Source organism: Gracilinanus agilis, chromosome 1 (assembly GCF_016433145.1).
Source record: "Gracilinanus agilis isolate LMUSP501 chromosome 1, AgileGrace, whole genome shotgun sequence".
Classification (NCBI taxonomy): Eukaryota; Metazoa; Chordata; class Mammalia; order Didelphimorphia; family Didelphidae; genus Gracilinanus; species Gracilinanus agilis.
Genome location: NC_058130.1, coordinates 651,756,537 through 651,769,018, shown reverse-complemented (window position 1 = coordinate 651,769,018; position 12,482 = coordinate 651,756,537). Strand labels below are relative to the sequence as shown.

The following is a 12,482-nucleotide window of genomic DNA, read 5'->3' as shown; positions in this document are numbered from 1 at the left end:
TCCTTGGAGAGAAAGAAAGGAAAACTCAGAGAGAAAGAAGAATGACCAAAAGGATCCTGAGAAAGCCAATTTGACTTGGCAAATATAGAGCCCCTATCCATTGTTAGCACTTGTTTTTCCTAGTTGTTGTTCCTTAGAGGAAGAATTAAACAACAAAATTTTGTTCAAATAACTTGACATTTTTGATCATTGTTCTTTGTAGCCGTGGTCCCCATGGACGGAATAATGGATCTTCATCTCACAAGTCTGGCAATAGCCCACCTTCTCGGGAGAAAGACCTTCTGTCTATGTTGTGCAGGAATCAACAAAGTCCTGTTAATGTCCACCCAAATTATGGGCCTTCATCCCCCAGTAGCAGTAATTCTGGCTCATATAAAGGAAGCGATAGTAGCCCAATCATGAGGTGAGCTCTTTTGTCTTTATATTAGTTCTTGGTTTATCCTCTTTGATGAATTTTTTCTTTCTTCGTTTTTCTTTTCCTTTCTTGTTCCTTTTTTTTCCAAAAATCCATATTAACCAGACAACTACATAATCATAACATTCTCCACTGGAGGTCAGCCAGTAAAAACCATCACAGAAATAGTTTTGTTCAATAAGGACTTAATGAAAAGAGAGGACAAATGAAGGTGGGTTTGTGGTTGTCAATGAACAGTTAATGAACTAAAACATATTTGTTAATAAGCACCTACTTATATGCCAATTATTATGCTAAGTGTTTGGGATGGAAATACAAAGAATGTAACAAGCCCTAATCTCAAGGGGTTAATATTCTAAAGGAAGAGAAAATAATTACATATAAAAGTACTGGTATCCCTTCCACACAGCAAGGTTTGGGGGCACTGCTATGATCTGGAAAATTCATGTAAAATTTTTTGACTCTCCCTTCAAATCAGAGAAGAAAGTCTGGGTTTTTTCTTTTTCTATTATGGGTGCTATACAGTGCCTTATTATAAAATTTGGGTTAAGTATTTCCTTATAGGCTATATGTGGGCAATGTTAAGATGTGTCTACATTTCTAGCCATTAGGTGTCATTTGTTGGCTTTTTTGGGGCAAACTTTAACTTTTTACTTATTTTAACTTTAAAAAAGAAATTTTATATATATGGTGTTAAAAGATAAAATATGTTGATATTATATAACATTATGCATATATTTTATACATTTCTGAGTGTTCATATTTTATGTGCTGCTTCTATAATACTCCCCCCAAATTCCCATCTATTTTCTTATTCCAACCTGTAATCTATTGAAATTGCAATGGAAAAAGTCACAAGTGGGGAAATAAAACATGTATATACAGAATAAATGTAAAGAGAACAAATATAAAGTAGTGAAATATAGTTTAGAAGGGAGTGCACTAATGGTTTAGGGACTCTAGGAAGGCTTTATCTAAAAGGTGATGTTAGAGTCAATCAGTAGTCAAAAAGCATTTATTAGGCACCTGCTATATGCCAGGCACAGAGCTAAATACTTGATTTGTGTCTTGAAGGAGAACATGGATTCCATGAGGCAGAGGTAAGGAGACTATATTCTAGGAAGGGCAGACACCCATTCTACAGAGAAGAGAGCATCATAGATGAAGAGCAGAGAGAACCTCAGATCACACAGAATTTGGAAAGAAGAGTCCTATTAGTTTGGGGCCACATAGTAAAGGCTTTAAAAGCTAAACAGAAGAGTTTGAATTTTGTTATAGAGACAATAAGGAACCATTGGAGTTAATTAAGTAAAGGAGTAACAAGATAATGAGGAAAATCTTTTTAGCAGCTACATAGGAAAAGGACTGGAGTGGGGAAAGATCTGAGGCAGAGAAACTTTTTGTAGTAATCCAGATGAATCTCACTCCTTTCCAGTAAATGAAGGCAGCTTCCCAGTAGTACTTTGCCTCTCAGAGGTAGAATGGGTAGATTCAAGAGCCAACATGTCTTTCTTCCTATGAGACTCCTCATTCTCTTGAGTGGGCACCCTGCTCACAAAGGAAATATTCGACTGTGTGCTTGCTCTGAGATAGAGACCCCAAAGTCACCCCTGGCTGCCCCACAAGTCAGTGGTGAGGACAGGAACAGAGCTGAGGACTCTTGGCTTTCAGTCCAGAGATGCATCATAGGACGCTCCATGTCTCCTTTTAAAAATCAAGCCATTGTGAGAGGGAAATAGCATTGCTTTCCTTCAGAATAAAAGGACTTTCACATGGTGCAAGGGAAAAAAAATTTCTAGAAGAAACCAGTTCTGACCACAGCATATACCCACCCCAAGGAACTGCTTCTGAGGGGTTTGAATTTAGCTTATTACAATTGGGATCTTTAGACAGACACTTTGCACAAGGGTTAGCTCCCCCCCTTCTCCATTCTCTGAACCCCTTCTCTTCTATATCTCATTGTCCTTTTACTATAATGGCTTTTTACTTAGCACAAGTGATAGTCTTGGCATGGAGACAGTTGTACATTATTTTGGACGAGATCATTTCTTTGTATTAGAAATGCTTATTTTTGCCCCTTAAGCCTTAATTTAGTGGATACTGACCAAGTAAATAGAAAGATTTATTGTCCCAAGACTTGTAGCTGCATAAATTGTAGACCACCTTCCCAGATGAAGTCATCCATTATTACAATGCAAGCACCAAACATACTGAATCTGTTCTCTTTAAGCTTATGGGGTTTTGTGTTAATTTTATTTTATAAGAAAGTAAACAGGACAAAACCAATATTTGTTTACTTGACTCATTTCAGGAGGCCTGGGAGGTATATGTCTTGTGGAGAAAATCATGGTGTAAAACCCCCAAACCCGGAGCAGTATTTGACTCCTCTGCAGCAGAAAGAGGTTACAGTGAGACACCTCAAAACCAAATTGAAAGAATCTGAGAGCCGACTGCAAGAGAGGTATAGTAGGAGCACCATTTATTTTGCAAAATGTTCAGTAGTCACTTAATTTTCCATTACAAATGAAGCAAATGAAAAAATAAGAATAAAAGAAATCAATTTTTTCTTTTATTGAAATATCAAAATTAGCTTTAATTTCTTTATCATTTCTTTCAAAAATAAGTTATTGCATAATTTGCATGATTCCAATTTTAAAAGTTAAATTTATTAAAGAAAATCCTCAGTTTTTTTCTGGATAAGTATAACTGGGTAATATTGTCAAACCTCAAATGATAGGTTAGTGTAAAGCTGTTTCTAAAATGAATGAACACTTCAGGGAGCAGCCCTGTACTAGGAAAGGAACAGGCTGAGTACATTGGCCCAACTCGAGTTCTGCTCCCATCTCTGCAGAAATCCTCTTTGGGATTTGTATATAATTTGGACAAGTGATTTCTTTCTCTGATTTCTCTGCTAAAGAGTAGAAGCTCATTATTTTTTAACAAATCTCCAACAGATTAAAAAAAAACAAACCTTTGATATGTTATACCAGTTAGTTGAAAATATAATTCTTCATTGTATACCTCTGTTCTTGAAAGGCACTCCTGGAGGGTTGGTGACCAGAAAATGATTTTATTTTTAGCAATAGCGGTCTATGCAGTGTAGCCCATATAGGCATAGAGGGGTGTGCAATCTGTGTCAGTAAACAGAGGGCCCATTTTGATAAAATCGAAGATCCTTGTAAACTAGAAGAACCTGCGTTTTTCATTCCCATATGTCAAAAGGATTAGATTTGTTCTATTTGGCCATGGAAAGTTGAACATAACTTAGCATCTACTATTCATAAATCTAAGCTATATTCAGTCTGAGGGAAAAACATATATCTAGAGCTGTTCAAAACTGGAATGTGCTACCCAGAGAGGTCACAAATTCCCTATCATTAGAGATCTTTAATCAGAGATGTTGGAAGACTACTTCTTGGGAATTTTAAAGACAATATTCATGTTTTAGGCAGGGTTTTAATCCTGATTTTGAGGCTTCCTTAGTCCTGTTCAATTGTGCATTTCTAGAATATATTTTTTTAGAAGTATGGTCTACTTATTAAGACCAATTTGCTATGGAGAAATAGGATAATCTTCCCTTCTTTAAATGGCATTCTGTCTAAGATTTTGGAAGATGGAATTTGAGGCTCTTTTTTCTCTTCAGGTTCTACAAATTCAGCCTTAATATCTTATAATTATTTCTAAAGCGCATCTATGAAGTTTTTCAGTGAGAATAGCAATTTTTTTAAAGGAAGTCTAAAAGTATTGGTCATTGTGTGAATAAAGGAAAGGTAACAGGCTAAGAGAGTGTAACATTTCAGAAGTCAAACTTCAGATATTTGACTTTACCTTGTTGATTTTGGGGGGGGTTAATTTTTTTTAATAGGGAAACAGAAATTGCAGAGCTAAAATCTCAGTTAGCCCGCATGCGAGAGGACTGGATTGAAGAGGAATGCCATCGAGTGGAAGCCCAGCTGGCCTTAAAGGAAGCAAGAAAAGAGATTAAACAGCTGAAGCAGGTCATTGAAACCATGAGAAGTAGCCTTGCTGATAAAGACAAGGGAATACAGAAGTATTTTGTAGATATAAACATCCAAAATAAGAAATTGGAATCTTTACTTCAGAGCATGGAGATGGCGCAGAATGGATCCCTCAGAGATGAGCAGTGTCTAGACTATCTATGTGATTCCCCAGTGAAAAGTTTACCTCCCAATACTGCCTATGGCAAAATGGCAGATGCACGGGCTTTGGAAGACCAAACCATAGAGGAAGGAGCTGAGAGTGAGTTACTGGCCATTGAAAATGTGGAAAATAACGCAGATTTGTTTGAAGAGATTATGATGGCCACCACCACAGATGCAGGTGACCTCTCCCTCTTACATTCCACATCTGTTTCCTCACCACTTAAAACGAAGGCTTTTGAAATGGTCCCAGTCAATCAGGAGGAAGACAGCACAGTGACCGAACAGGCCATTCAGACTGATGTGGTGCCATATAGCCCTGACGTAGAGCAGCTCATTCAGAATATGCTCAAGTTGCAAGAGCCTCGGCCCTCCAGCCCATCATCCCTCGATGAGTCTGAGGCCGACCTGATAGAAAGCTTCCCAGAGGCCACATCAGCTCTAATGGTTGATCTCACGCCCAGTGATCCAAACTCCGCCATTCTATTGTCTCCTATGGAGACGCCCTACAGCAAGATGGAAGCGGAAAGTCACGAAAACCGAGTCATGAGGGAACTGGATTTCATGGCCTTTCCTGAAGAAAGATTTGGCAACGTCATTCATCTCTCTCAGGCAGGAATGGCGAAACAGTACTGGAGCAGCAGTTTCCTGGTGGATCTTTTGGCCGTAGCAGCCCCCATCATCCCCACGGTCATGTGGGCATTCAGTACTCAAAGAGGCGGCATCGATCCAGTCTATAACATCGGAGCGTTACTGCGAGGCTGTTGCCTGGTCGCCCTGCATTCTCTCCGTCGTACCCCATTCCATATTCAAACCTAGAAGGTTGCCCTCCTCCTATGCCAGTTTGTTCTGTGTGGTGTTGTGCCAGGTAGAAGAGCAGCGTCTCTTGTGATGCTCTGTCCAAGAATGTGTCTTATCTAATGGCAGTCTGTCCTGTCGTTTGCTTCTTGGTATTTGATTTGCACTATATATAGTTGAATGCCTATTCACTGTTTAAAAGCCGGAGGTATCTTCCAAAAGCATGGAGACCTGACCTGGTTGAAGTTGATGTCCCTTAACTGTGGTATGGAAAGCATGCTAATGATCCTGCGGTGTTGTCTGAGGTACCAGCTCTTATACTAGTGGTTCAGAAAGAGGAGAAATAAATAAAGGTTTGCACTTTCAAGGCAGCTGACATAAGGCTGGCATGTGTCTGTCTCCACGCTTTGCCCTGTGCCGTTTTAAAAGTGTGTGGTTGTCCCAGCATTTCAGTGGTCTTGTGCATAGCAGGGGATTGTAACCAAAAATAAAAATGCATTCGTGTAACTGGTTTGGAGAAGTCTTTATAGCTCTTTTAATGTTTTACTTAGATTTGAAAAGCTATGAGTGTTGGACAAAGTTTATATTAAATGTAGTTCCAGAGTCGTAAATGAGCTGTTTGTTCTTAAACCTGTTAATTAATGAAGTTGTATTCAAGTTTACCATGTATTAATTTATTTTTTGCTTATTATATATAGTGTTTTATTGGAAATTATGTTTGTAATCACAAATTAAAAGCATGTTGAAAATGCAAATTAGCGTTTTAATTTAGTGAAATATCATTCTTCCTGAACCACCTAGGAGGATAGAAAGAATATCCTACACAGATCTATCATGCATATGAGATTTAATTGCCAAGGTTGACAGAAAACAGGCCAAATGCATGGTGTTTTCTTTCCTCCAGGGAGCTTCTCTTTGCTCATAGAAATCCCTAAAATAGCTGCTCATGGAGAAAAACTTTACCCCATCTTCAAGCAAACTTGCAAACAGCTTGAATGAGAATAATGAGGGCTGGCATTTACATAGCACTTTAAGGTTTGCAAAGCAGTTTTGTTCTCTTCCTACTATCTGGAATTCTCCCACTCCTCACTTCTGCTTCCTGGCTTCTCTGCCTTCCTCCAAGACTCAATGCTGCCCAAATCCCATGCTCTGCAGGTGGGCTTTTCCATCCCCAACCCCAGTGCCTGTCCTTTGAGATTACTTTCTATTTTTTACTGTATATATATCTTGCGTGTACATAGGTGTTTGCATATTGTCTTCTCCATTAAAATGTGCGTTTCTTGAAGGCAAGGACCATGTTTTTTCCTTTCTTTGTATCTCTAGCACTTAACATGGTACCTGGCCCATAGCAAATGCCTAATAAATGCTTGTTGACTAAACGATATGTACTTCCTCCCTTGTGTGCTACCCCTTCTCTGGAACCCCAAATCTAGACACTAATATATTTGATACATTTCAGGTTAAATCGGTGACTCTTTGACTATGACCTGAGGGAACAGAAAACTAATTAGGGGGTTCTGCTCAGGAAGATTCTCCCCTTCCTAAAAAAAATGACTCTCTGATCTGGAATTGGTCTATATCTGATTTAAGAGTTGCCATGGTTCCATAATGGCTGTGACCTTTGAGATACCCAGAAGAATGTACCCAGGAGTCCCTGACTATGAAGGCTTCCCTCTTCCTGCCATGTCTTCACAACCATGATTCCAGAGGCTACTTTGCACATTCCCTTTTGTCCCTTTTGCCTTCACTCTGAAGTTGTTGGTCCTGGTCCCAGTGAGAGGGTGTTTGATGAGTTGACCTATTTGTGAATTACCAGATGTGGCCCTATATAAAGTAGGTATCAGTGAGCTGTTCTGGTTCCTTATTTCTTTCCCCTATTTCTTTGGGTGTCTAAGGGAAGCCACATGAACTTTGCTTAAACACACATAAAAACACAAAGAAAAGGGAATTCAGTAAAGCTCTTTGCTCTTAGCAAAGGACGCTGACATCTTTATATACTGTAGTTTACCTCATTTAATCCTCACAACTTTGTGAAGGGACTCTATTATTATTCCTATGTTAAAATGGAGACAGTCACCAAAAAGTTGAGTGACTTACCCACTACCACACAGCTACTAAGTGTTAAAAGTAGTGTTCACACCCAGATCTCTCTGGTAGTAAGTCAAGCATTTTATCCACAAGTTCCTTCCCACATAGTTCTCTCTTTCTTGTGAGAGACACTGACTGTTTTATTTTGTTTTTAAATGTGAACTGACTAATTTTCTAGACTTATTTGCAAGGCATCAAAAGAAAGCCAGTCCTATAATCATAAGTCTATGAAAACTCCCTCCACTACTCCATAATAGCAACTCTTATAGTTAGAGAATTAGCTAGGGAATTTAGAAATGATTTGCCTGTAGCCAATCAAGCATTTATTAAGCCCCTACTATATACCAGACTCAGAAGTATGACTTAATGCCAGGACTCCTTGACTCCAAAGCTGACCTGTCTACACACTGTTTCTCAAAGGATAAATATTCCATATAAAATCTCAAAGTATTGTGTGCATGTGTCTGAAATTAAGTAGATGCATGGTCTACCTAGTTTGTGGATCCTAGGGATATGTTATCTACTTACCAACATCCAAGTTCAGAAGGTCCCTTATACATCCTACATAAAAATGGCAAGAGAAATCTGGCTATTGATTTATCATGTTTCATTTTTTTATTAGGAGAAAAAATGGGTAGAAGCTGAGGAGAGGGAAAGAAACGGTGCTTGCTCCATTCTTTTTTTCCCTTGGACCAAGTATGCTAGATATCTGCCTCTTCCTACTCATGTAGATTTTCCCTGGATTCATGTTCAGGAAGTGGCTATTACCACTAACTATAGTGCCACAAACATAAAACTGAAATATCCAAGAACTGCCTACTTAAGCACTATAGGCAATTTGGAGAACTTTATCTCCACCCTGCCTTCTGGCTTAGCTTAGTCAAATGTGTAGAGACTACCATGACCACTCTGCCCTAATGTTGTTCTTGCCACTAGAAGTACCGTTTAAGGTTTTGTCTTTAGCTAGAAGCCCCCAAAGAATTTTTCCTTAAAGCTAAAGCATTAGTTTCCCAGTAGCATTGAGCCACTTGAATACACATTAAAACTGCCCTGGAAATTGTTTCCCTAAATGAAGTGAGTTTTCACACTGAGTTCACCCATGCCAATGAAATTTTGGGACCAGAACTCCCTCAAGAGAAATTATATTTAAAATCAGCCAGTGGAAGACTTGAATCTTCAGATGGGAGAAAGAAAAGGAGAAAGCTGTGGTTGGAGATTGCCACAAATCCCAGGGCTCCTCCATCAGGGCCAGAAGTCCTGGGATTTCCTGCTAAATTTTAGTTATTACTATTTGAGAGAAAGGGTATGCAGGCTTCCTTAATGGACAGTTTAGGATTTCCTTTTTAAAAGTTCAGTGGCTCTCAGCAGGAAACAAAAGAGACTCAAACAGTTATTTGTCAGGTCCATAAAGTTCTCCTAGAACACCTTCCTAACGTGTGATTCTGGGCTACGGTGTCCTTGACAAATGGTCATCCAGATTCTATTTGAACTTTTCCAGTGACCCATAACTTCTTTTCCCAAGACAGCCGACTCCATATGTAAAGCACCTTAATTGCCAGAGTTTCCCTTTCCTTATGTTACCTTAAAATTAACTTCTCTAAAAAATTCCACTCATTGACTAGTTCTTTCCTCTTAGCCCAAGCAGAAATAATTCTCTTCCTCATAACAATTGTTCACTTATTTCAATGGAGTGAGCATCTCATCTTTAGTTAAAACTTCCGTGTTTCTTCAACCAATCTTCATCTAGTATGGTGTCTGGTCTCATCCCCATCCTATTTGCCCTCCTCCTGGCATACCCAAGCCTATCATTGTCCTTGAATTCTGAAAGGTCTTTTTGATTCACAAATAGGATAGTGTCACAATACAAATGGTAACAGAACACATTCCCTCACATCTTGTTAGAATCTGGACTTCAGAGAGGATTAGCTCAACTTTCCTGGAACACCTGCCTAGAGACTCTGATTTCTAAAGAGCCCATCTCTGTTCACACATACATACATGTTTATACCCATATCTCCCATGACACAGATTCAACTCACAGAATTGTAATTAGACTGTAGCAAAAAGTACTTTGCCTCAATGTGCTGACATGGTTGAGGTGGGGCAGGGTAGATGAGGGAGGGGAAGAAGGGTTCTTCCTTCTTCTACCAGAAGATCTACCCCTTTTCTTCCTCAGAAAGGGTCCCATCACTATGGCACTCTTTTCCTGGGTGCATCCTCCCCTCTCCAACCCCAAAGAATCAAAAGCTGGACTATGGATAGGCTGTCCTCCTCTCCCCCCCAAAATGCCTCTACCCATAGGAAAGATTGTTTTCTATAGTGGCACTCCCCTAAGCCTATTCAGTTGGTTTTGCCTCCAGGAGAAAGAATTACTAGTTGTGGTTCTGATAGCTAGCTTTAGAAGGACCTATCTCTTTATAAGAGGCTTTTTTGGTGTCAGCCTGTAATTCCATAAAACTGAGTGGGTCTGGGAGTATCCCCAGAATGAGTCACTTTTCTTCCTAAAGCAGGGAACTAATACCTGAATCCACAAAGAGGTACCTAATGTACTGTTCTTCACATTTCCTCTGGTGAATTTATTTTTAGCTAATTCTGAATCAGAGCTTCCCTCCTCTTCCCCCTCCCCCCCTCCCAGCCAAGGAATAAGACTCCTGCTTATATTATAGTAGGGAAACTATTGTAACCATCCACACAGAGAGTTGGTTCTCACTGGCTCAATCTGAAAAGTAAGATAACTTCTGAGGAGGAAGAACTCTCAATTCTCCTTAAAACACTAAATACTCGTTTTCAAAGGTAAGCAACCAAATAGAAGAGGCTCAAATTTTTCTCTGCCTTGTATCTTGCAACCTTCTTGATGTAAAGAGATGGAAACTGTAATGGTGGGACACCAGGGATGTTAACTATTATTATTAAAATGTGATCTAAATGGTTTGTGGGTTCACATTGGGTTGAAGGAGAGACAGGACCAACCAGGATAGGGAGACCAGAGTTTACTGCCAAGCTGTTAACTGTCAATAGGAATGGCAGTTAGGCCAACGGTCACTCAGCCCACCTAGGCCAGGGCCTATGGAACCAGCAGGCAATAGGTAAAAGTTTATAACAGTTTAATTGAGGGAAACAATAATAAAGGATGGGAATAAGGGATTCTATACTTACAACCTAAGGGCAAACCACAGGGGCAAGGGAAGGACTTGACTACACTATTCTATTGACCTAAGCCAGGCAGGGCCCAAAGGAAACAGTACAGAAGTCACAGGGAAAGCTCCTCCAAACCTGGTTCCAGCCAGGTTTGGTCAGCTCAGCTAAAGGGCCTGAGGATGGCTTTCAATTGGAGTCTCAGGGTAAATCCAAGCATGGTCACAGGATGCCAAGAGCCAACTCCACCAGGACAGATGATCCAAGGTACCCAGGTAGGGAGAGTGAGTTTGCAATGCTGTCCACCAGATCACAAACCACTTCCCCACTTGGTGCTGCTCTGCAGGTCTGTTGTCCACTGCTGTAAGCCTCCACCTCTCAGGATCCCAGGGAATCTGGATGCAGTTTTTCCCTAAATCTGAGATCTCCCAGGGTTAGCAACAGTTATGTCCCAACTACCATGGAGTCTCTCTCAGAGTCCAAGCCCCACTTCCTGCTCCTTCATTCCATCTTGGAATCCTCCAGCCCTTCCTGCTAGGACCAATACTAATACTAAATTAATCTTACTCACAACAAAACGAATCACCTGTGAAAGGTTTGGCAGCTTCACATCCCATCCAGTCTAGAATAAAAACTGAGCAAAGGTAAGAAAACATGATATATTGGACCAGATATCACTCTCCCTTATTTGGGGCGTCACAGATGCTATAAAAGTACTTGGAAAACTAAAGCTTTGAGTCAGAACAAAGGCTACTATAAATAAATCCCCATGGAGGAAATAAGAAATGGAACACAGATTGCTTTTGCTTCAGAAACTCAAGGCGTTGGCTGGTTTTGACAAGATGATCTGATCCTCCTTATAGCACTCTTCTACCCTCTCATAGATTTTAGCCCTGGAAAAATACAAAGAGGCAGGAAGGTGAAAAATATCTAATCGGGTACCACTTGCCCCATCATAAAGGAAGGATGTTTTAGATATTTCCTGGGCTGTATGTGTGCAAACATTCTAATTTATAAGTGACTTTTCCCAAAGGGATGTGCTGACCTTTCCACACTGAGCTGTTTGGGGGGTGAGGAGGGAAGCAAAAACCTCAACAATCCACTCAGATGCCTGGCGTTTTTGACATTTGGAGGCGGGGAGAGGAAGGGAGACTGGGGGAGGTGAGGTGGGGAAAGTCAGTGATTTGCATTTATGCCCAGTCTAAATAGCACTTGAGTCCATTATCTCTGTGTCTTGTGGGTTTTCATTTCTAAAGATTTGGAATCATTTCTAAGGCCTTTTTAAAGGCAGAAATCTTTTCCCTGGGTAGTCAGTTCTTGAAGCGTTTAAAAGAACAATTGCATACTGAGTCAGATCCGTCTCATGATGAAAGCAACAATAGACCATAGGATTGGACTGCTACAGTCACTGACTGGGCAAACAAATCAGAGCTCCCATTTATCCAGAATACAAACAACTGGAAAGGCCAGTTGGATTTTATTTTGCTTTGTTTTGTTTTGAATCTACATTGGATCTAAGGAGAGGGAAATGGCAAATGAATAAAAGACCAGGAAATTATTTTTTTTAAAGCTGCATTGGGGATATGCCCCAGGCTCAGAACCTATTCTATCCTCTCTCCTACACCCTTGACATCTACAATCTACATTATGATATTCATAATGATGCTGCCGAAGCACTGAAAGATTCCCCAAGGACCTTCTGGCTCACCGAAAGATTAAATTATATTCAATGCAGTTTTAGTGTTAAATGATGGACATAAGGTACCTTCTGGCTATGAGATTCTATGATTCAAAGTACATTTCATTGCATTTTTTAGTTCTTTGAATCCCAGCAATTCATGGACAGTACACATGGTGATTAGAATATTCAATTAATCAGAAAACCA

General features: G+C 39.9%; 1 protein-coding gene across 1 annotated transcript in view; it reads left to right on the top strand.

The window, feature by feature from the left end:
• The window catches only part of SYBU (syntabulin), a 95,541-nt gene extending 88,815 nt beyond the window's left edge, over window positions 1-6,726 (top strand). The window contains exons 5-7 of the mRNA XM_044668833.1: window positions 203-403; window positions 2,727-2,876; window positions 4,281-6,726. Of these exons, the coding sequence (XP_044524768.1) occupies window positions 203-403; window positions 2,727-2,876; window positions 4,281-5,394 (1,465 nt within the window). The 3' untranslated portion in view covers window positions 5,395-6,726. The remainder of the gene's footprint in view (window positions 1-202; window positions 404-2,726; window positions 2,877-4,280) is intronic.
• The last annotated feature ends 5,756 nt before the right edge of the window (window positions 6,727-12,482 follow it).